The sequence below is a fragment of the Mastigoproctus giganteus genome, chromosome 6 (assembly GCF_048544385.1).
Source record: "Mastigoproctus giganteus isolate SK-2022 chromosome 6, ASM4854438v1, whole genome shotgun sequence".
NCBI classification, from domain to species: Eukaryota; Metazoa; Arthropoda; class Arachnida; order Uropygi; family Thelyphonidae; genus Mastigoproctus; species Mastigoproctus giganteus.
In genome coordinates this window covers 179,576,399-179,602,186 of record NC_143580.1, presented here as the reverse complement: position 1 = coordinate 179,602,186, position 25,788 = coordinate 179,576,399, and the positions used below count along the sequence as shown (strand labels likewise).

General features: G+C 36.8%; 1 protein-coding gene across 2 annotated transcripts in view; it reads left to right on the top strand.

The window, feature by feature from the left end:
• Window positions 1–25,788, top strand: part of LOC150084779 (AP-5 complex subunit mu-1-like) — a 222,972-nt gene that overhangs the window by 124,783 nt on the left and 72,401 nt on the right. For both annotated transcript variants that reach the window (XM_090375538.1, XM_090375539.1), the window contains 2 exons: window positions 8,301–8,493; window positions 22,396–22,511. In XM_090375538.1, the coding sequence (XP_090231664.1) occupies window positions 8,301–8,493; window positions 22,396–22,511 (309 nt within the window). The remainder of the gene's footprint in view (window positions 1–8,300; window positions 8,494–22,395; window positions 22,512–25,788) is intronic.

Genomic DNA, 25,788 nt, shown 5'->3' with positions numbered 1-25,788 from the left:
GCTTGAAGTTAGATTTTAATTTAAATTTACAGATATCTGTAATAAGTTCAAGTAGGTGTTTAGATTTGAAATTAAAAGTGAGTATGAATTGGTTTGTTTGTTATTTGGTTTTTAGGAGCATTAGCAACTAAGGCCATATTGCTCCGTGGGATATGCGGTGGTCATTCCCTGACCTTTCCACATCCTCCGTATTTGGTGGTCACGGGCTCAAACTCAGTCTAATCAAGAAGCGTGTGCTACGCACTGCTGATCCTGCCCACCTGGCTATGGAGGCGCCAGTGAATCAGTACAAAAATCTGTGTTTTGTACAAAATAGCAGATCATGAATATTTTATACATTGAACTGACTATTGTCCCATTCCTTAATGGTCTGTTGAAAGACACCAAGCTTGTATTTATGTGTGGTAGTACTATTAGTTTTGTGTTTCCTATAGGGTTTTGATGCAAAAAGTCCTTTGGCAACTTGGAATTTATCATATACACAAATATCTGTAATATTATTCTTGATAATTTTATGATTGAATTTGTTGTTAAGCCCATATGGATAGAGAGATTTTAGTTTTAACATGAATAATTTTTTTTTTTTTTTTTTTGGCTGATGCTGTATAAGCTTGCTTTCTTGCATCATGTGCCCTTGCTAAAGTTAATTCTTCTAGTTGATTTCAGGCTGTAGGCTTGTGTACTTGATACTTTTTATGAAATATAAAATTATATAGAAATATAAATGTTGGTAAAGCAGTGTGTCTGGAAGTGATTATACTCTACTTCTTGTTCGCCTTTATGGATGGTGCAATTATTGTACTTCTTGATATCTGATCTGTGTAAGTTTAGCCTGGGGTGGAGCTTATTTCCAGTTTGTCCTACGTATTTCATATTACAGGTTCGACAGGTTAAAAGATAAATAACCCCACTGCTTTTGCAGAAAATTGGTTCCTCAGTATTATTAGAAACATGTTGTGGATGCATGTATGGGTATGTAAGGCAAAGCTTGTTAGAGCATTTGTCGAATTTTTGAATAGCGTGTGGATGATATGAATTGGAGGTGATAACCTCATTACAATTCAGGTTAAAAGCATTGAATGCTAGTTTGCTCTGAGAGGTATATGTTGAAAGTTAGGAGAGTGTGTCGAGGGGCTGTATATAGCATTGGCCCCTGGGGTCAAATTTATCCTATTCTGCCCATGTAGTATGTCATTATTAAGTTGGCAGTTCATAAAAAGTATCAAAAATCAAAACGGTGAAGCGACATAAAATCATAATTAATTCAGATACAATACCAATGCCAAAAGTGAGAAACTGTTTGTGGAGTATGAAAAATTATACCATAGCTATCAAAAGTAGAATATACAAAAATCAATCCATGGTTACCAGAAGCTGATAGTCAGCAAGTAAGAAAACAGAGTAAGGCGCATATCAAGCTATTCAAGGCAGCGTTAGCAACACCATGACGGAGCTTGCGAGATACATAATATAGAGAGTAGGCGCCTCTGTAGCCAGGTGGGCAGGAGCGGCAGTGCATAGCACACGCTTCTTGATTAGACCGGGGTTCGAGGCCTGACCACCAAATACGGAGGATGCGGAAAGGTCCGGGAATGACCACCACATATCTCTGGAGCAATATGGCCTTAATTGCTAATGCTCCTAAAAACCAAATAACAACAACAACAACATAATATAGATAAAAATAAGATGTAATGAAATTAATGAAAGTCGTATTAAACATGAAAAATTAAAAATATTAAACTGGGTTATGGATTCGGGATTCTACTAGTAATAGTAGAAAAAACCGGCAACCATAATGAAATATAGACAAATAGGTTATTATCAATGTATTAGGTGGAGGAGTTGAACTGTCAGGAGTAATTACCATGGAATGATTGAGGGCATATGTATGCCAAAAAACAGATACCTGAAATTAAAATGAAATTAACATAAGCATAATTAATGTAAGTACTTTAACTACTTCTTCAAGGGATCGGCAGCGAAAATCGTAGGCGCCACTGCAGTAAGCCAGGTCTCTGTTTCTGTTATGATGTATGCATTAAAAGTATACATATACATCATAGCTGACCCGACAGAGACCAAAAGGAAGAATAAAAATTAAAGAATAAATAAAAAATATATAAAAAATAATAAAAAAGCCTTCCAATTATGGATAAATTCAGTATTAATGGCAATGCTACAACATTGTAAGTCATCATTTCCACATGTACAACCACCTGCAGGACCACAATTCAATGCTTCCACATTAAAACAGCAATTGACGGACCTACATAAACATTTCATCATCATCCCTGTTGATAAAGCTACATGCAATTATGCCATAATCGGCAAAACCTTTTATTTCCATACATTAAATACAGAATTAAATTCCAGTGCCACCTAAAAGTTCATCACTAACAACAGCAGTATCATTACGAAGAAGTTGATTGCTTTTAGCAAGAAACTCAATATCAGCTTTAATAATTACAAATTTCCCTATATTTATTTCATTCCCAAGTTCCATAAAAACCCCACAGGCGTCAGGTTCATTACTTCCTGCAAATACAGTCACGCCCATAAACCTGGTAAAACGCTGGAAAGGTTACTTAAACTTATCATGGATACCTTTCTGATAGTAGAATAATTAATAACAATATTCCAGATATTAATGCACTAAAAAGATAACATCTCTCATGTACAAACTTTTGACTTCAATAGTCTGTTCACCAGCATAGACCAAATCAAATTAAAATCGATACTAAATAAAATTTACAACTACAAAGATATTATTGGTTGTAATTCAGTTTATTGGAACAACCTCATTAAGCTTAGTGTTTCCAACAATTACATTTTTGTTGAAAAATCTATATACTTGCAAACCAAAGGTACCCCTATGGTAGCCCTGCTAGCTGTGTATTAGCTAACCTGTACCTATACTGGTCTGAGACTTCTCTACCCTCAGATATACAGCTTTACAGATACATTGATGACTTGTTAATTTTCAACTACCCTACATTTACACAGGACTTTGCTGGTTTTTATCCTTCAGAACTTATTCTGGATAAAACAAATAATAATGACCTTTCAGCCAATTACTTAGACTTAGATATAAATATCAACAGCCCTCCCTCATACTACAATCAACATATATAATAAAAGAAATGCTTTTAGCTTCAACATAGTCAGTCTTACCCATTGGCACTCCAATATTTCTAAAAAAAGTTAATCCAAACTTAATTACTTTCCCAAAGCATAAGAATTGCAACAGTATGCAATAGCAATAGTCTATTTTCTGACAACATTAAGCTACTCCATAATAAATTCCTGGAAGCTTTCCTCTACCATCATTTCAAAAAAGCTTTAAACATTATAAAATTTAAAAACATTACAAACTAAAACTTTGATTTAAACAACATGTTTGCAGTCTGACTTCATTTATTTTCAGGCCTGTACATATTGTATAGTTTTATACCCCCAAGAATTTGTCGTGTCTCACGGTGTAGAAAGTCTGTGCCCACAGATTGTATACTTATGGGGGTATTATGTTTTTGTTTTGTCCTTATTGTTTTTATTATTTTTATTTTCATTTCATTAACAATACCAATACTAACTTAAACACGAGGCATTTGCCCAGTCATCCGTCCAGGGACTGACAATGGTACAGGTTTGCAATCCTGGACAGCCCAAGCACTACTTTATTTCCCTTTCTTCCAATAACTTTCTGCTGTCCTTAATAACTTTATCTTATTTCTCGTGCGCAATTAGGCTGACCGAAAGCAATATCGAGATGCTTTCCTCTAGTATCGCTACTTGTTTCTTCTATAGCAAAGTTTAGTGTCTTTTCAACACTACTTTGTTAGTTTTTGTTTTTTTTTTTCATTGTTAGTTTTTGACAGGATTCTATTGGCATGATCTTAGCTTTTTAGCTTCACTTTATTATTTATTTATTTATTCTTTAATTTTTATTCTTCCTTTTGGTCTCTGTCAGGTCAGCTATGATGTATACATATACTTTTAACGTGTACATCGTAACAGAAACAGAGACCTGGCTTATTGCAGTGGCTCCTACGATTTTCGCTGCTGACCCCTTGAAGAAGTAGTTAAAGTCCTAGGACCCACAGCTTTGGTACTTACATTAATTATGCTTATATTAATTTCATTTTAATTTCAGGTATCTGTTTTTTGGCATATATGTGCCCTCAATTCTTCCATGGTAATTACTCCTGAGAGTTCAGCTCCCCCACCTAATACACTGATAATAACACATTTGTCTATATATATATATATAATTTTTAACACGTCGGGACTAATGCATTTTGGCCCGATTAAGCGGCTGTCCCAATTATCCGAAGTTTCACGTAAATAGTTAAAAATACAATGGATCCCCACTTTACAATTGGTTCACTGTACAATCAAATCACGTTACGATGGACTCATCATAGTAAAGTACCGTTCACTATGCGATGTGTAGTAAGCACCGGTCATTGTGATCACATTTGTGAATTGAATTTTAATTCTATTAAACAGCGATTCTAATTAGTGAAAATAGGAGGAATATTATCCACAGGCTATAAAAGTAAAGATATATTACACACAAATTTACCCTTTATTACTTTACCGATTAAAAAATTAAATGATACGTGAAAATTGGAAGAATATACGTGATAATCAGAATAATTAACACGTACTGTAATATGTGCATACTAACTAGTTGACATTTCTGTTCATTGACATTTGTGGGTGGAGGTTAAAATTTAAAACAATAAAAAGATAAGCAAACAATAACAAAGAACACGGCACACACAAATTGCAAGTAACACGATAAGCGCAAGTGAGAACAGAGTAACGAGTTGAAAATTAATTTTTTTATATGATTGAAGATTCTATGGAAATGTAAACACATTTCACTATAATAACCCACAGAATTCCAGCTGTCAGTATTATCGCAAATTCAATAAGATCAAGTTTACTATCCATTTATGATAGATTGCACTAACAGAAAAGTCTAATAAACAGGTGACTGCTAATTGTTTTTATTGTTTTATGGTTGTGACCTCTAGAAATCCGACTGAACCATGTGGTACAGTTGGAGACAATCGTAAGGTAATCTTCAGTGATGCAGTCTCCTGTCCCGATTAAACAGCATGTTGTCCCAATTAAGAGAAGTAAACCCTGACTATTTTCTCGATTGGGTTCTGTTTTATAAGATTTGTCTCAAATAAACAGCTTTCCCAATTAACTGGTGGCCCAAATAACTGGAATCCACTGTATATATATATATATATATATATATATATATATATATATATATATATATATATATATATATATATATGTATATTATTTATTATTTTTTTTTACTAAAACATCTTTATAGTTGGAACTCCCCCTATAAAAATGTTTTAGTAGTAGTATTAGTAGTGATAAATGATGCAAAGAAGCAAGCCTATACAGTGCCAGCAAAAAAAAACAAAAAAAAAACAAACACTACCCACACGATCTGTCCATCCCCACTAATAATTTATCTAATCCTTCCTTAAATTTATTCAAAATATCCACTTCCTAAATATAAGATGGTAGTTTGTCCCAACAATTAGCTACTGTCTGGCTGAAAGCAAATTTTCACACATCTATCTGGAAACCTTCCTTTTTAAATTTAAATTTATGTCTCACCTTTGTCATCTGACCAAAAGTTAGGATGCCATCAGCATTTAGATTACTCAGTTCATTTAAAGCCTTAAACACTTAATTAGATCTCCCTCCTGTTATGTATGGGCAGAATTCCAGTCACTTTCAAATTAAACCTCACTTGCAGTTTTTTCTTAACATTGCTCTGTATTTGTTAAGTAAATCTTCATATTGCCCATTCTTAATATCATTGATACCAATGGGTATAATAATATCACATTTTGTGCCCTTAAAATATAGTAGCTGTTTTACAAAATTAACTTTTATCCCTGTCAGACATATGGAGGGGTCAAAAAAGATTTGTATTCACCCAGAAGTACTTCTGATAGGCACCTCCGTAGCCAGGTAGGAAGGAGCAGCAGTGCGTAACACACTCTTCTTGATTAGACCGGGGTTCGATCCCGTCACCACCAAATACGGAGGATGCGGAAAGATCAGGGAATGACCACCACATATTCCCGGAGCAATATGGCCTTAGTTGCTAATGCTAAAAACCAAATAACAACAACAACAGTACTTCTGACAGAAGGTTGAAACAACATCATGCAGTACACTTTTTCAACATAGTTATCAGACAAAATGATACATTTTTTCACCTCTCAATACACTTCTGCAGGCCAGTTTTGTTGATTTCCTGTTCACTGCAGGTGTTTTTTTTTTTTTTTTTTACAAAGAAAGGGCTTCAAGGTAGTAAAGAGGAAGAAATCCGAGAGTGCAAGGTTGTGGGAATAAGCAGGATGTGGCAATATTTCAATTTTTTTTGGTACGTCAGCATTTCACGTGCACATTGTGCCATTTCCTTCTTCTTGTAAGGGGTCAGAAGTCTGGGAACCCATCTTGCAGACATTTTACTTATATGCAACTGTTGATGGATGATGTTCTCCACAGACCGTACACAGTTTGGAGCTCTGCAGTTAGTTCTTTGATTCTAGTATGGTGATCTTGTAGGATTAATGTCCCTTTTGCAACACTTTTCTGTCACAGCAGTTGCTGGGCTTCCTGGGATTTCTTCATCATGCACTGAGGTTCTTCCACATTTCACTTATTTATACCAATGTGCAACAACCCTGTAACCTGGGCAGTCTTCTCTATGACCATTTATTTGCTGATTGTTTTCAGTGTTTTTCTTTGCAGAAAGAGGAACCAAATCACTGATCTGTATTTCACTTTCCATTGTTTCTTCATTCAGTGCTGCAAATAAAAAAAAATGAATTGTCAGATTGAAACCAAAATTTGTGGTTGCTATAGAGATTTCAAGGTATCAAACAAAAAATTGTAATCTTTCTGTTGCAACTACTTCTAGGTGAATACAAATCTTTTTTTGAATGCCCCTCATATACTCATCCTCTTCCACCTATCCTTTTTACACAATACAGTAGAACTTCAAAATCTGCCATTCAAAAATCCAAAATTTATAGGGTTCTTTTCTCTTCCTAATGTTTGCAACTGTTCTTTCATATACAGGGTGTTTCAGTTAAACGTTTCAGAACTTCTAAGAGGGGTAGGGTACATCCTGACAACTCGAAATCATATAGCAATGTGGGGTCGGAAATGCTTTCCTGAAGCGGTGTTGTACACAGAATCACCATAAAGAAAAGAGACCGTAAGTGAGAAATCATTTTAATAATACATGAAAAGAAGCAAAAGGTACATGGATTAAAGTAAGTGTTCGACGTTTCTTCCACGGGCTACAATGCACGCCTCACATCTCCGACTCATGGACATCCGAACATTCTGGAATACTCCAGGCGAATTTCGAATTTCTTCGGCAGCTACTGCGATTCTTGCAACCAGCTCCTCAGCATTGTCAACAGGGGTGTCATAAACTAGCGATTTCATATGACCCCAGAAATAAAAATCAAGACATGATAGGTCGGGTGACCGAGCAGGCCAACGCACGGGACCACCACGTCCGATCCACTGTTGACCAAATGTGACATCCAGGTAGTTACGAACATCTCCGCTATAATGGGCAGGGGCTCCATCGTGTTGGAACCACATTGTCTGTTGCGTCGATGCAGAAATCTGTTCATCTCTCAAAAGTTGTGGCAATACTTGCTGCAGAAAGATCAAGTAGATAGGTCCGGTTAGACGACACGGTAACAGGTAAGGTCCGATGAGGTGATCTCCCATAATACCGGCCCATACATTGACTGAAAATCGAATCTGTGCTGCACGACGTCGTATTGCATGCGGGTTCTCGACCACTAATGCGTGTTGAAAATTCCTTCCCTTGTGAAGGATGCCTCATCGGAAAACAACACTTCAGCAGGAAAAAGGGGATTTGTAGCACATTTTCCAAGGTACCACTGTGCGAAAGCAATACGAGGTTGAAGAAACTTCGAACACTTACTTTAATCCATGTACCTTTTGCTTCTTTTCATGTATTATTAAAACGATTTCTCACTTACGGTCTCTTTTCTTTATGGTGCTTCTGTGTACAACACCGCTTCAGGAAAGCATTTCCGACCCCACATTGCTATATGATTTCGAGTTGTCAGGATGTACCCTACCCCTCTTAGAAGTTCTGAAACGTTTAACTGAAACACCCTGTATAAGATGAAATAAATTAAATGTTTTCTGTTATTTTAAAGCACTGCTAATATTATTTGATTTTATTGTTATTTCAGTATGATTATCCCGGCTTTCAGTCAGCGGTAGACATATATGGAAGCATTAAAGTGAAAGCTGATCTTGAAGGCTCTCGAACTGATGTGACACTGACATTAACTCATCTTGATCCAGCACAGCCATTGGAACTTGATACCTTAATATTACATCCATGTGTTCATACATCATCTTCATGTGTCTTATTAAATGAAGGTATTAAACAATATTATGTGTATATATTCCATTGTTTCTTTTATGTGTACTATGACATTGTTTAGTGAAAATGCATCATTACTACATAGTTGAATTTTAAGACAAACTGAAGTTTGTACATCAGGCATCATTATTATAAAATCTCAAATTGTGAAATCCTTCACAATGAGTGGCCTTATTCATCATATAAGTAACAGATCCTATTAGAGAAGTCTGCTCGTACTAATTCTGAGTTGAGTACCACTATCCATATGGTATCATCTCAAAGCTATTTGGCCTCTCATTGGTGAGCAGGTAGATACCAAAACATATAATTGCTGATGACCCAGTTATGACTTATTTATGCAATATGAAGATACCAAAAGGTGTACTTCTCAGACTAATAAAATTTTATGCCAGAAAGCTGATTTAATGCAAATGGATTGTTACCTATGGATTATTATTATAACATTTCATATTGTGAAATCCTTTATATACTAACATTAGTATTAGTAGTGGCAAATGATGTAAGCTTATACAGCATCATATGCCACTACTAAAAAAAAAAAAAAAAAACACAAACACTTATCACATCACCTGTTGATTCCTTCTAATAATTTTATTTTTATTTATTTATTTTTTTACAATATTTCCATGTAGGCTGTGGTAGAAGACAAAGTGTAGCCAAGACAGACAGCTTTGTTAAGGTGATTGCTCCATAGATGTCATATGCTGGTGGATCCTCCAGCAGATGAATGTTCCTTGAAGTACCTGAAATGGCAGGATTTTCATGTCAGATGACATTAAGCTCAAAGACTGAAGAAAAACAGAATGTATATAGCTCTAAACCCTCTAAAGGAGATTGTAGCAGTAGAAACTGTAGATTGAAGGCCTGTTTCAGCTCTAATTAGATCTTTCAAGCTCACATTAGTATCATAGTGTCTAGTCTTTTAAAGATAAGAGACATCTAGGTCATATCCATAACCAACAATCTGTGCATCGATAACCACAATTTGATGATCCTTGTAACACACACAAGGTCTAGCCTACAAGCCCCGTCCATAGTGTGATAATGTGGCTCCTTTAAGAAACTCCAATTTTTTTGTGATAGATGATTGGGAGTAATGTTATACTGTTAATGTAAATTGCATCATGGGGCTTAATTCTAGTGCCATGAGAGCAATGGTATCTTCGGGAGAAATGAGCTAGGGTCTCCATTGCCTGGCACCCCACTCTACAAATCCTGTTGTCTGACCTACCTTGAGATGTGGGAAATGTCTGAATTGCATTTTTCCTGGTCTTGATGAGCTCAGTAAACTTGTGGCCAGACAAGAGATGGGAGCCATCCCTGATCTATTGATGTTGAGATTTTACTTTACAAGACTTCCTTAGAGCATAGTCATCATAGGAGCCGTTTGGCAGCTCTCTCCACTTGTTTCTAACTTTACTTATAGAGTCCAAAACGCTTCCTCCTTCATACAATGGAGACACAACCAATAACTTATTCAGTGATGTTAACTTTTGTTTTATAGCAGGCATATCTGTGATATGACATACCAGGGATTGGGAAGAGTATAACATTCTAATCAATTGCTTTTGCTTGATAATTGGCATGAATCACTTCAGCTAGGGAATGCCAAGTCCACCTTCCACAACCTTAGCATGGATATAAACAGTAATTGTGTTCTCCGGAAGCCGAAACCACTGAAGAAAAGCAGCTCTAACCTGCAGGTTTAACTTGTTTAAACTACCCACAGTAACTCACCCTAACACAAGAAATGATACTAATAAAAATGGTAAATACAAAGTAGCAGAAAGATCTTCAGTGGAAACAGACACTGCTGCAGCTTCAAGGGAGCCCTCCTAAGTTTAAGTAGAGCATCATGGAGGTTGCATCCCACTTATATTTGTCTGTCCAGTAAAAACTGAACTCCAAGGTAGTTCCAAAGAGATTTACCTTGACAGGATTATAACTCTGTTGTGTCAATCATGAAACGAAACTGTTCCACTTTGCTCTTCTTCTCTCAGCCAGAGGTGGGGGGGGGAGACAAGCAAAAGAGTCCAACGCTTTCTCATATTGATGGAAATACCTTGCTTCTTGAAGAAGTTACATGGATGATCAAACATCCTTTGGGGATTACATTTTCCGGAGGTAATAAGTCATAAGGCAAAGGCCATCACGTTAAGATGTTGTCCACATAGCTCATATCCTACATATGATGGCAGACCCTGCAGCAATAAGCCTACCACCACATTAAAAAGAAATGACAATGAATCACCTTGATGAACTCCTCTAGTAGGTGTGATGTAGTACTCTTTGCCGTTCAAGTGAAGGATAGTAGAAGATTTGTCTTATAGAGTAATAATGTAGGTAAGAAATGAACAAGGAAAGCCTTCCCAGACTAAAGCCTCAATAACTTGGAAAGAAACATGGTAAAATGCCTTCAGTGAGTCCAAATTGTAATGTATAGAAGTTTAAGTTCCCTTCTGGATTCCTTGATAAGAGATGAAAATCAAAAGATACAACTTGTGAAATACTTCTGCACACGTTGATACCATGGACAACCAGGGCGCCCTTCCTCAATTTAAATATCAATCATTTAGTTTACTTAATCCATTCAAAACCTTAAACACCACAATAAGGTCTTCTTGCAGTTGCCTAATTTCCAAACAGTGACCTTTTGTTCCCCTCACTAATCTCCTTGCCCTTCTCTGCAGCCTTTCCAACAGATCCACATCCTTTCTAAAACGAGGCTTCCAGACATGTATGCAATACACAAGATATGGCTTAACCATTTCCTTATACAACAGGATAATTGCCTCCTTATATTCCTGGCAATATTCCTCTATATCATTGACCAAACCTCTGTGAGCTGTCCTAGCCACCTGTATGTACAGTTCAGAGAAAGTATCTACCTGCACAGTTACCCTCAGGTCTGTTTTGTTCTCCACTGTCGTCAGTGTGTATTAATCCCAGAGTAACATAACACCTGTTATTCTAAGATTCTTCTTCCAGTCACATAGCTTCCTGAGGAGCTGTTGTGGCAACCAACAAATTCCTCCAACTGCATCAATCATGTGCTCTACGAGCGCCATCACAAAGTGTCATACCCAAAAGTTCACTGATCCCATCCTTCCACCTAGTTGCAGGTCTTCCTCTGCACCTCTTTCCCTCCATTATATTCTTCGACAGAAAGTTTTCCCATCTTACTATATGATCTAAAAACTTGAGTTTTCTTTTGTTGATGCTATGAAGAAGAATTTTAGGCCTACTAGTTTTATTCAATACCCACTCATTTTTTCTTCAATCCACACAGTATTCTCCTGTAACACCACATTTCAAATGCCTCAATTTTCTTTCTGTCAACTCTTTTCAGATTCCATCCTTCACATCCATAAGTGACAATTGGAAAAATTAATGAATCAGTGATTCTCAGTTTCATCTTTAGGGGCAGATCTTGATCTCTCCATAATTTTATCAGATCAGTGACCACTGTTTTAGCAATTGCCTGTCGTCTCTTTACATAATTTGAGCAGTCACTATTTTTATTTATTCTTGACCCTAAGTAATCAAATTCATCAACTTCTTCGATATCTTGCCCATTAGCCTTCACTTTACTGGAACTGAGATTATCACCATAATTTTAGTTTTACACACATTCCAAACAATCCTTTTTTCTTACTTGCTTCACATACTCCTCAGAGTTTCTTTAAGATGATTCTTAGAATTACAAATTAGCACAGTATCATCTGCATAACAAAGGTTGTTTATCTTCAGTCCTACAGTTTTGATGCCAGTCTCTAAATCTTTCACAGCTTCACACATCATATCTTCGGCATAAAGGTGAGGTGACAAAATACAGCCCTGCCTGACACATTACCTATTGTGAAAAAGTCTGTGTTTCCCATGTTTGTTCTCACAGTTCCTTCCTGTTCCTGGTAGCTTAATCAGCTGAATTATGCTTAATCAATAGCTTAATCAGCTGAATTATGTGGATTGGGAAACCCACATTAGTCATTGTTTCCCACAGTTTCTCATGTTGAATGCAATCAAATGCTTTTGCATAATCTATAAAACATAAAACGACTGGAACATTGAATTCTTTGCATATTTTAATAATCAGTCATGGACTTAAGATCTGATCTCTGGCTTTTCTGAACCCTGCTTGCTCTTCTAGCATTTCTTCTTCAAGTTTTCTTGATTCTGTTTAATATGATTTTAAGAAGAATCTTGCTAGCGTGAGATTTTAGGCTAATAGTCCTATAATTTTAGCAAATTTTCAGATTTTTTTTGGTAAGGATTTCATCAAAATGAAAATATTGTGAGATTACTGCTACCCATATGAAGTAATACCTGTATGCATATCATATTTGTCAATGTTAAACTTCAATTGCTACATCTCTTACTTAACAAGTACAGGTCATCATCATCATCAGCCATTTTCAATCCATTGCAGGATGAATGCCTCTCCAGCAACTTTCCAGTTCCTTCTGTTTTGAGCACTGGCCATCCATTTACTACCCGCAAACTCATGAATTTCATCTATCCATCTCTGCCTTTGTCTTCCAGGTTTTCTTCTAGCTCCTCTAGGATACCATTCTGTTATTTTCTTAGTCCATCTGTCATCATGTCTTCGAGCTATGTGTCATACCCAAGACCATTTTAGTTCTTTAGTTTTGATAACAATGTCCTTTACTTGAGTTTGCTGCCTAATCCATGTGTTTCTCTTCTTATCTAACAGTCTGATTCCCAATATAATTCGTTCCATTCTTCGCTGTGTAGTTCTCAGCTTCTCTTCCATTCTTTTGGTGAGTGCCCAAGTTTCATTTCCATAAGTCATGGTGGGGAGTATACATTGGTTCATTATTTTACGTTTCAGACAAACTGGGATATTGCTCTTCAGTATGTGACTATATTTCCTGAATGCTATCCATCCAAAATTTATTCTTCTCTTGACTTCCATCCATTTATCACTGTTACAGCTAATAACTTGTCCCAGATAAGTATATGACTCCACCTTTTCAATTACTGCTCCTTCAATCATTATTTCCCTTTATGTGGCATACTTGTTCATCATTACTTTTGTTTTAGCCATATTCATCTTTAATCCAAAATCCTTACTAACTGAGCATAACTGATTAAAATTTTCTTCTAATTCTTTGGGATCGTGGCTTATGACAACAATGTCATCTGCAAATCGTAAATGGTTTAGGTACTCTCCGTTCACATTGACTCCTTTCTGCGACCAGTCTAATCTTCTGAAAGCTTTCTCAAGGGCAGCAGTAAATAGCTTCGGAGATATTGTGTCTCCTTGTTCTCAATTTTAAATTTGCTACTGTCTTTGTCTAGTCTAATAAAGGAGGTAGCACTCTCATATATTTTCTTCAAAATCATAATATATGGGGTATCTATGCCTTGTCTTTCCAGTGCCCGAAACATTGCCTTATGCTGTATGGAGTCAAATGCCTTTTCATAATCCACAAATGCCAGGCATAATGGTGTTTTATATTCATTTGTTTTCTCCATTAGCTGTGATATTACGTGAAGGTGATCCATAGTTGAGAATCCTGTCCTAAAGCAAGCTTGCTCTTTCGGTTGACTCTCATCAAGTATTCGTTCTAATCTGTTAGTAATGACCCTTGTGAACAACTTGTAGATGTTCTATAATTGGTCTATAATTGGTTCTTGTAATTGGTCTATAATTTCGAATTTCTGATTTATCTCCTTTCTTATGGAGCAAAACTATGATTGCATTATTCAATTGCTTAATTTCTAATGCACTTTGTGAAGAGCCTTGCCAGTTTTTGTGTTATGTCTCCTCCTCCCAATTTTAACAACTCTATAGTAACTTCATCTTCCCCCGGGGCTTTCTGATTCTTCATTTTCTTCAATGCATGTTCTACCTCATCAGGAAGAATATTGGGTATGTCGTATGTGTTGCTACTTTGCAATCCATCTTCCCCACTGCTAGCATCATTCCCTCGCTTCTTGTATAATTCTCTATAGTAGTCTTCTGCTATTTGAATTATGCCTTCTCTGCTGTTTATAAGTACACCATCGCTATTCTTCAGTTTCAGTATCATTTGTCTTTCTGTATTACTGGTCATGGCTGCTAATTGAAATCCTTTGTTTTCCCTTAATGCTTGTTCTACTTTTCTTGTGTTAAATCTTCTTATGTCCTCTCTGAGTCTCTTTCTAATGCCTTTGCATAACTCAGTATACTCAATTTTCTCCCTGTCAGTGTTTTTCTTGTCTTCATTTATCGTCTTCGGTTCATCATGACAAGTGTTTCTTGACTAATTTTTTTTTCTTTGGATTTCTTTTTCCCTATAGGTTTCTTGGGCTTTATCACTTACAGAAAGTTTTAATATTCCTCGTCGATATCTTGGTCCTGAGCAGTCTGCAGAAGCTCAAACTTGTTCTTAAGTTCCAGTACATACTGCTTTTTCTCCTCCTCTGTTATCTCAAAGAACTTTGTATTATTTACTCGAGTCAGTTTTTTCCTTTCCTTTCCTACATCTATATCAAGTGTACATCTTACCATTCTGTGATCACTTCCAACATTTACCTTATTCAGGATGATAACATCGTTCACAACATATCTTCTGTTAGTGAGGATGAAGTCGATTTCATTAGTTGTTAATCCATTTGGACTCTTCCATGTCCACTTTCTGTTCACCCTTTTCTTGAAAAAAGTGTTCATTACTGACAATCTTCAAGATTCTGCAAATTCCACAAGTTTTTCACCTCTTTTATTTCTTTCACCAATTCCAAAATTTCCTATAGGTCCTCTTTCTGCACTGTTTTGCCTTTTTCCAACCTTAGCATTGACGTACCCCATAATAATAGTGTAGTGGGTTTTCTGCTCATCTAGAAGACTCTCAATTTCTGTGTACATTTCTTCAACCTCTTCATCATCGTGGCTCGATGTTGGTGCATAAATCATTATAATCTTTAGCTTGTACCTCTTAGAAATCTTGAGTATTAGTCTTGACACCCTTGGTGATGATTTGAATTACTTGGTGATACTTTTGAATTCCAAAATGTTGTTTTTAAAATCTTTATGGACCAGAAACCCAACTCCACCTTCACTCCTTTCACTGTTTCCATTGGTGTACAGCAGATTTCCACTTGATAAACTTATAAGTGATTCATTTCTTCTTCTTGTTTCAGCCAAACCGATGATATTCCAATTCACATTTTCTAATTCCTTTTCCAGCTCTAATATCCTGTCTTCACCGATGAGTGATCTTACGTTATAACAGGCGAAGTTCAGTTTCCGTGCATGGCAGCCTGTTCATATCCAGAGATTCTTAGCACCCTCTGCTTCCACTCTGATCCTCTCGCTGCCGTAAGAGGTGGAGTGAAAGCTGCTGGGGACTGAGGGCCACGTACAGGTCACTGTTGAAAAACAGCCGTGAAGTAGGGTTGAATTTGAAAGTGTCTGCAATTCTGCCCAAACACGATAGTAGGGAGTATATGATGAGAGCCTTGTCGATCAATTCGGCCTTGGAAAGTTTGTGCAAGGCTCAAGGGGTAGAAATTTTTTCAGCCTGGTCTGTACGTATTAACAGGAGAGACTGCTTCTACAGGGATGGGATACACTTAAATAGAAAGGGTGCAAGAATATTTGCTGATGCTGTCGAGGCAGTGTTAGGTGGGTTAGAAACTGCTAGTTTGGGGGGATACAAGGACTAATAGATTAACAGTAGCCACTGGCACAGGTGAAAGTGATTCTTGCACTGCTTCTATTGAAATGAGCAGCAGCCTGGAAAACAAGATACAGGACATTTCAGAGACTGCTGGGAGTCATCGCGGAACAAGAAAACACATGGGTTGTGTTAGGGCAGCTAAGAATAGGAACAAGTGCATGTATACTTGCATGTACACCAATGCTAGGAGTTTGGTAAATAAATTTGAGGTATTGCTCAAAACATCAAAGGCAGATATTGTTGGGATATCAGAGACGTGGTGTCACACAGATATAAGGAATGCAGAACTGGAATTTGGGGAATACAATGTGTATAGAAGGGATAGACAGGACAGGAGAGGAGGAGGGGTTATGCTATTAGTTAAGAAACACATAAAATCCAAGGAAGTAAAGCCAGTCAACATTGATGGACAGGGCAGTGTCGAGTCAGTTTGGTGTGACATAAGCATAGGGAAATCAAAATTGAGAGTAGGAGTGTGCTATAGGCCTAATGACTCTGATGAGTATAATAAGATACTGTACTGGGAAATAGAGTGGGCCACTAAATCAGAGAGTCTTATAATGGGGGATTTTAATTTCCCAGATATTGACTGGAATTTGTGGATTGGTCACTCACACACTAGCAAGGCTTTTGTGGATTTATTGGATGATTGTTTTCTACATCAGCATGTTCGGGAGGCAACTAGAGGGAGCAATACTCTTGATCTGATTATCATTAGCGATTCTTCATGCATTATGAATCTGCAGATACAGGAACCACTAGGTGGCAGTGATTACAGTGTGCTGAAGTGGGATTTACTCAAGGAGGTAACTACCATCAGAGGTAAAGGGAAGGGTTTTTGCTTTCGTAAAGGCGACTATGATGGTCTGAGACAGTATTTAAATTCTATACGGTGGGACCAACTGATGTTTCCAACAGAAAATTCAAAATGGGAAGCATTTAAAGAACTAAATTTGGAAGCTACCAGGCTTTACATACCAACTAAGAAATATTGTTCAGGGTTTAGGCCTAAATGGATGTCAGATGAACTAATGAGACATGTGGCAGAGAAGAAAAATGCATGGGATACATACAAATTAATGGGTGACATGGAAGCCTATGATAGATATAAGTTGGTCTGTAACCAAGTCACAAAGGAGATTAGGCAGGCAAAGGCAGATTATGAGAAATCCTTGGCAAAGGATGCAAAGAAAAACAGAAAAGAGTTCTTTACCTATAAACTCAAGAAGGAAAGGGATAAATTAGATTAGTCCACTGGATATTGATGGTTCAACAGTTGAGTATCCTGCTCAGGTGCCTAACAAACTAAACGAGTATTTTGCATCTACATTCACACATGAGGAGTTATTCAGGAAGGGGAATGTCGTAGGGGAAGTAAACAGTGGCAGTGAGCTAGATGATTTTGTAATAACTGAGAGGAAAGTGGAGGAGAAATTGTTGAGGATGGTTGTTGATTGAAGTGGGATTGCACCTGGGGTGGATGGGATCTATCCAGTTATATTAGAGGAGCCAGCAAAGGAAGTAAGCAAATCCCTAGCCATAATTATGAGAGTTTCTTTGGTCTCAGGGGAGGTACCCATAGACTGGAGACGTGCAAATGTAACCCCAATTCACAAAGGAGGATCAAAGGCTGACACAGTAATTATAGACCTGTTAGTTTAACTTCTGTTCCAGGAAAATTAATAGAGGTACTGGTTAAAGAAGCACTGCAGGATCATCTAGACAAGAATTCAGTTATAGCTCAGACACAGCATGGTTTTGTTAAGGGAAGGTCTTGCCTGACCAATTTGATTGGATACTATGATGTAGTCACAAAAGAACTGGATGCAGGGAATAACTTTGATATTATATATTTGGATCTTAGAAAGGCTTTTGATACTGTTGCACATGGAAGACTGCTGTACAATTTGGAGCAGTGTGGCATTGGAGGCAAATTGCTGCTATGGATAAAGGGATGGTTGAGTGGCAGAAGACAGAGAGTGGTAATCAATGGACACTGCTCAACGTGGGCTAATGTTATTAGTGGAGTTCCTCAGGGTTCAGTTTTGGGTCCGTTGTTGTTTTCTGTATTTATAAATGATATTGATGATGGTATATCAAGCTTAATGTCCAAGTTTGCAGACGATACAAAGGTTGGCAGGGTTGTTAAGAACACTACTGATGCTATGCTGCTGCAACAGGATCTGGAAAGATTGAGCAGATTGGCTGAGAGGTGGCAAATGAAGTTTAACATTGACAAATGTAAAGTACTACATATGGGAAACAGTAACCCCAGAGCAACGCTTCAACTCTGCGGGACTACACTGACAGTGGTAGAGAATGAAAAGGACCTGGGGGTAATTGTGCAGGGAGATATGAAGTTCTCTGAGCAGTGCAGACGAGCTGCAAGAGTAGCTCATGGTGTCTGGTCAATGATATACAGTAATTTTTCTAGCAGGGATAGGGAGGTGATTATTCCCTTGTATAAGGCAATGGTCAGGCCACACCTAGAGTACTGTATACAGGTCTGGAGGCCTCATTTCAAGAAGGATGTAGAGCTGCTGGAACGAGTACAGAAAAGGGAAACAAGATTAGTGAATGGAACAGAGGGTTGCTCTTACGAAGAAAGGCTTAAGTTTTGCAAATTACAGAGTCTGGAGACTAGGCACCGGCGAGGTGATCTGATAGAGGTGATAAGGCCTTGAATGGTTTGAGCATGCTCAATGCCGATGGGATTCTTCCTCTTGCTCAGAATAATCACCTGAGAGGGCATAAATTCAAATTGAGGAAAGACAGATGTAGGATAGATGTGCAGAAATTTGCCTTTAGCCACCGCGTAGTTGGTTGGTGGAACAGACTTCCATCACTTGTTGTTGAAGTTGATAGTCTAAACAAATTTAAGGCTCAGCTGGACAGGTATTTCGAACGAATGGAGGGGTGAAATGGGAGTGGTGTTTTTTTTTGTTTTTTTTTTGGCTGATGCTGAATAAGCTTGCTTTCTTGCATCATATGCCTATGCTAATGCTAATCTGCCTAATTTTTTTTATCTTGTTGCAGTAAGCATACCTTATTAACCACCTTGCTTATCACTTGCAAACTTAGACATTAAGCTTGGTATGCCTTCATCAGTATCATTAATAAATATTGAAAACAACAATAGACACAGCACTGAACATTAGGCAACACTACTAACATTAGCCCAAGTAGGGCAATGTCTATTGATAACCACTCAGTCATCGCTTTATCCACTGTTCCAATTTGTGCAGCAATCTTTCATGTGTTTTTGAGATCAGGAGGACAATTCTGTCATAGCTCAGCCAGTATCAAGACCAGTAAACTAATTATAGGATACTCACTTGGATTTATTATTGAAAACAGCTGCCAAATGGCATCCATCTCTATGTGGGCACTTTAGCCTTGCAACTCTTTCAACTTTTCCCTATCTAGGGAAAAACCCACTCTTCGTCCCTCACCTACCTACCTACCTCATCTTTCTGTCTTCCTCCTGACTATGAATCCCACTCTCGTGTTATTTACCCCCGCTCATCCTAATTTTTCTCTCTCTCTATTTTTTTTTTTTTTTTTTTTTTTCACTTGGTCTCTATTCAGAAAGCCCAGGTGACCCTGGTGGAGATCAGCTAGACAGTATAATGGGCAGCCTGGATCACCTAATGGTGGTGGTGGGCAATGTAATGTCCCACTAGGGGCTCTGCGGCGAGTAGCCAGACAACAATAGAACAAAACACATTACTACATAAATCAGACACTACCCTTTTCCTGGCTTTTGCAGTAGTTCTGTATTTCAACACAGAGTACATATGGCACAGATGTGGGAAGCCACCGATGGTGCCTGACCCAAAATACTATGCCACTATGATAAGGATGACAAATAGCTTTGAAACAGTGTGTATCCAATGAAGAATATGTAGCAGCAAACTTCTCCAGTGGAGGAGTGTTACTTATTTGAAATATAAGAGGATGGCAGCTCACGAAGGATTTCACAATATGAGAAGTTATAATAATAATACCTAATGTGCAAACTTTGGTTTGTCTTAAAATTCAGCTATGTATTAATGATGAATTTTCCCTAAACAATGTCATTGTTTTAATTTTTCATAGTTTGAGGCTTTGTGCTCTAAAATTTTATTATTCTAATATGTATAGATTACGTTATAGTTTAGGACCAAAGCCTCAAGTTATGTAAAGAGTTAACTGATGTACAAGTTAGTGCAATTGCATCATTTCAGTACTTAGCCAACTACTTAAGGTAGTTATAAATTGGCATCATTAAGTATATCTCATATTGTTAATACCTTCACAACGAGTTGCCATGATATTGCACTACCTCAAATAAGTAACACTTCACCATAGGAGAAGACTATTGTTACTTATTCTCAGCGGATACCATCACTCATAGAGCACTATTTCAAAGCTTATTGGCTCCTCATCAGTATGTGGGCAGGTACCCTGGTGTTGCAATGATAACAACCCAGTTGCCATCATTGCAATGGCAACTGCAACCATTTGAAATGACACCATTTCAAAGCTTATTGGTTCCTGATTAGTGGTGGGCAGGTACCCTGTTGTTGCAATGATGACAACCCAGTTGTGAAGTATAAATCCACAATATGTCTGCCAGGAGCAAAGGTTGATGACATTGTAGGGCAGATATCATCCTTTAAGGGCACAAAGGGTGATATTGTTGTACATTGGCACCAATGATATTAAGAGTAGGAGACCGGCAGAATTACTTAACAAGCACAAGACAATGCTGAAAAAAAGCCGTGAGTTAGGGTTAAATTTGAAAGTGTTTGCAATTCTGCCCAGACACAATAGGAGGGAGTATATGATGAGAGCCTTGTCGATCAATTCGGCACTGGAGAGATTGTGCAAGGCTCAAGGGGTAGAATTTTTCTCAGCCTGGTCTGTACTTGTTAACAGGAGAGACTGCTTCTACAGGGATGGGATACACTTAAATCGAAAGGGTGCAAGAATTTTTGCTGACGCTATCTAGGCAGAGTTAGGTTGATCGGAAAACTGCTAGCTTCGGAGGATACATGGACTAATAGATTAGCCACAGCCGCTGGCAGTGGTAAAAGTGATTCTTGCACTACTTCTATTGAAATGCAATTGAGCAGCAGCCTGGAAAGCAAGGCAATGGGAATTTTCAGGACTGCTGGGAGTCATAGTGGAACAAGTAAATACACGGGCTGTGATGAGGAATTAAGGATTTCATCCCACCAAGAATAATTTCACTGACATTATCTTGAGCAACTATTAGGTTCAGAAGGTTTTAAACAGTAGTCCAATCAAAGAGGAAAGAAGAAAAGGAGGAATGGAAATCATACAGATCATATCAGAATGGACATGGAAGATATGCTTTGTTAGAGAAGAGACCATCACCAACTTGTAATCTGAGATACCTAGAGGACCACTAACATTCTCTGTGTACTTTGAAGGGCTGTTTGTGAAGAATTGTTAGGTATTCTAGTAGGTAAATTAATAGCAATAGTAAAAGCATCAACTTGTTGGGTCTGTACAACTAGAAAAGTGAAGTGAACTGGAGTTACAAAACATTTACTTTAGAAACACAAAGGAAAATTTTTTCAGAGAAAGAAATTCAGAAAGTTCTGAATTATTTGTAGAATTGGAAGAATGGTAGAAGCAGCAAATGAATTTTTTGGGAAGTAGAAATAGGTGTGGCTGATGAAAAAGCCCAAATCTTATCATTCTATAGTGAATAGCTCCAACATATGACATTTTAGTAGCCTGTATCTAGTTGTCATTGATATTTTCAATTCTGAAGGACCATGTTTATGTGTAATTACCGTGTATTTCAGTTCCACCTAAAATGTAATTCAAAATGTAAAAGATTAATAGTATTGTTATTGTCATCTTATAGGCTGTTTTTTTTTTTTTTCTCCTAATTTCTATAAAATGTGCTTTATTATTAACATTTTAACTTGTTCACGTTCATAAATTTATTCACATTCATTCTGTGCAATGTTTCCAAGTTTCTATTGATAATGCATATTAGTAGGCAAAGAGGTTTTTTTTGCATAGGAGAATTAAACTTTCACCTTGACATTGTTCTCTTACAAACTCATTTCCCCAAGGAATGATTTACATTAATAGTAGCATAAATATTATAGGGTAGCACACATTTTTGACTATCATTGTGCATAACAAAATTGATGTTTATTTTCATGTGTATGTTTACTATATCTTCAGGCTCTCCATCACCAAGGAAGTTGAGGTTTACTCCTCCATTATATACTTTTTCCTTGTGCTACTATAATATTTCTGATGTTAAAAAACTGCCAGTCTATGGAATTTATAAAATGAGGGTAAGCTGAGTTAACAAACATTACATAAGTAATTTCCAAAATTCACTTTAAAGGTTTCTGAAATTAAAATGAAAAGTGTAAAGTAATTAATATCAGACTTCCTTGTAATGAATAAATGAAGCTAGAATTTCTTTGTTGTGAATATTAATAACCATAACTAAGGACTTTCATATTCAGTATAATCAGGGTCATGTTAAAGATGGAAATCTGGAAGTGACCACATCCAAGTGGTAGTTCTTAGGGCTTGCAAAATGATTATGTTAATGGAACAGTTTCATCTACTGTGTGAAAATAAAAGTGAATAAATACAGTACTACTGGAACCTTTTCATGCAGTGCAGCATTTTCTTTGTTTGTAATGCAGGTTCTTAAAAATCTCAACAGTGCTGAGTATAATTAATAGTTCTGTAGTCTTTGATGCATCTTTAATCTTTTAATAATCTGTTTAAAGTTTATATATTCAGAAATGTGTACTGTTAGGTTTAGGTTGCCTGCTAGCTGCATACTGCAAAGAATTTTCTTTCTCTTTGCTACCTGATAAGACACTAAGGGTTGCTGAATATGTTGAGGTGGCAGAAGAATGTTCTTCTGCCACCCTATATAGTTCAGCACTCCTTGGTTGGAGGACTTGGGGTGGGCACAAGGTTTCTTCTGTTTTGAGAAGTTGCTTAATCACTCATTCTTGAAATTTACGACATGCTAACAAGATGACCTCATTTTACTACATTTGGTGCACACTCTTGATGTTCTGCAAACAGCTGAGTAAAGGCTTAAGGACTTTGTATAAAATAAAAAATGAGGCAAAAAAATAAACAGAAGTGCAAAATTCCACATGAGGTAGTTGGATGAACAATCCAAGAGATCCCATACAGAAATAAAATAAAAGGCTTTTAGATTTTTTTTTTTTATGTGATTGACATGCAAAACACCTTCAGTTGTCCAAAAGTCAGTATACAAAACAATCATATCAGAGAAGAGACATGATTTATTATATTTGGATTGCCAAGTTTTGGTCATAGCTGTATTACATAGTTCAGAAAAATGGAAAACAAGCAGTTTTCCATTTTTCTGAACAATATCTTTTACTGTTCTGTCAACCAACTGTGCTAGCAGAAACTTCTTTGCTAGAAAGTGGCAATAGGGAACAGTGTTCTCTGTAGCTGTGTTTGGATACCTTCACAGCAAACGTTTCACTTAGTTACAGTACATACTTGCCTGTTTTACTTTTCAAAATATTAAACAGCTATATAGTTCTCAGTTTAAAAGGCAGAAGTAGTATAGGTATACTTTGTGAAAAATTTGCTGTGATTGCTCAGTTAGCAAACTTTGTTCTAATAAGTTTTTCATTTTAGTATGGGGGGTAGAAGAGTATTGGGGGTTACCATCCAAGGGTGGTAACCCCCCAATTCAGAAAGCAATAAAGATTTATTTTCAAAAATAAAAATATTAGATGGCAACTCCTCCTAACCTTTGTGGCCATCCTAGAGTTTTACATTGCTAGTATAGTCAGAATTCTTGAAATGTGAGCCAAAACACTGTGAGCCAAAGACTATCAGAATTCTTGAAATGTGAGCCAAATCATTCATAATGATTAAAGATGAACCACAGAGATTTGTTATGAACATCAGATGGGTTGGGTGGTGAAGTGATCAGTAACTCAACACTCAAGGAAATATTACCATAAGTTTTTATTAGCTAATGGATACGTACAATGGAGCTACAATCATATTCATATACAGTTAAAAAAAAAAATGAATATGAAGTACAGTACAACTGTTCTGCCAAAGAAAAGGTGCTTGACCATCATCATGAAAATCTCACTGATTACAGTCCACTTTAGAATCTCACTGATTGGTACAGATCTGATTGCTCCACCTGATTAGTTGAAGAATAAGAATGATGAGCAGTCATCAAATCCTGATAATTTCAGGATCTTGCAAAAGGCTGTAACATGAATGCATTAACACTACTTTCTCTTTAAAGTAGATTTTGTTTTTAAATCATTTATGAAAAGCACTGTTTTGCCTTATGCTATTATATGTGCTTAGGCAGGTCTACTTGAGCCAACATCTATAATGGGTGTTCAGAAGAATCACTAACAGGCAACAATTTTAGATTACACTTCTTGAGAAATTTAAAAATTATTTATTTCTGTTGCTATCATTGTTTAAGGGAAAGTAATGTTAATGCATTCCTGGCAAAGTTTTGCTGTCCAAATCAAATTAAGCATCCCAACCTGGTGGCAATGTTACTCCAAAGTGTAGCAGAAATGGTGGTGGTCATCTGACAGGTTCCCAACTTTCTTTTTAATTTCTAGAAAAATTTTTGGGTTGTTTTTAAATTCTGTTTTATTAATGGATTGTATTACTTATTTTTTTATACTTTTTTTTTAATTTTAAAAACATGCTAATGTGTTTTGCGCCTGTTGTTTTCAAAAAAAAAAAAAATATTAATCATGGTGAATTTGCAGAAAGTTTCGGACATAAAATAGAAACATCAGTGTATTATTCTCTTCCATTTTCCAATTTAAAGGACCATTAAGTTGCAAAATTTCAAACTTACATGCACATATATTTCTGTTTGTCATGTATGTAAATATTATTATGTATATAATATCAGTGTACATACACCATAGACAACTCTTAAGAAACTACAAAGTAGTTGTTGCAGTAGGCATCATTTGCTCTCTTTCTCATATTATGCTCTTCCTTCACGACGAGTTGCCACGATATTGCACTATCTCAAATAAGTAACGCTTCACTAATAGAGAAGACTATTATTACTTATTCTCAGTGAGTACCACCACTCAGACACCACCATTTCAAGGCTATTGGCCTATCATCAGTGGCACAGAGTAGTAACATACAGAGTGTACACTCCCATAGATGACAATGGCAATTCCAGCTACATGTTAAAATGCATAGACAGTGGAGGCCCCACTTTCAGGGCATAGAAACAGGCCAGAACATTGCAAAGAAATTCGCAGTGTTCCTGGAGCATTTTCTAAAGTTTTGTTATTGTGTTGGACAATATATGAATTTGCACATTATTAGTATATAATTTTCATAATTTATTGTTATTCCAATCCAAAAAAAAAAAACCCACTAAGAATGGTGGATGAATAGCAAAAGTAAATAACATAAGTAAAGGTTTCGGCAAATCTGCACAAGCAGTTATTATAGCCATGTGGTAATGTGAAATGCTGCCGTTTTCTCTTTCCGCAGTTCAAATCCCACGTTTTCACCCCACAGTATTTTCTTTTTCCTCCCCACTTATAC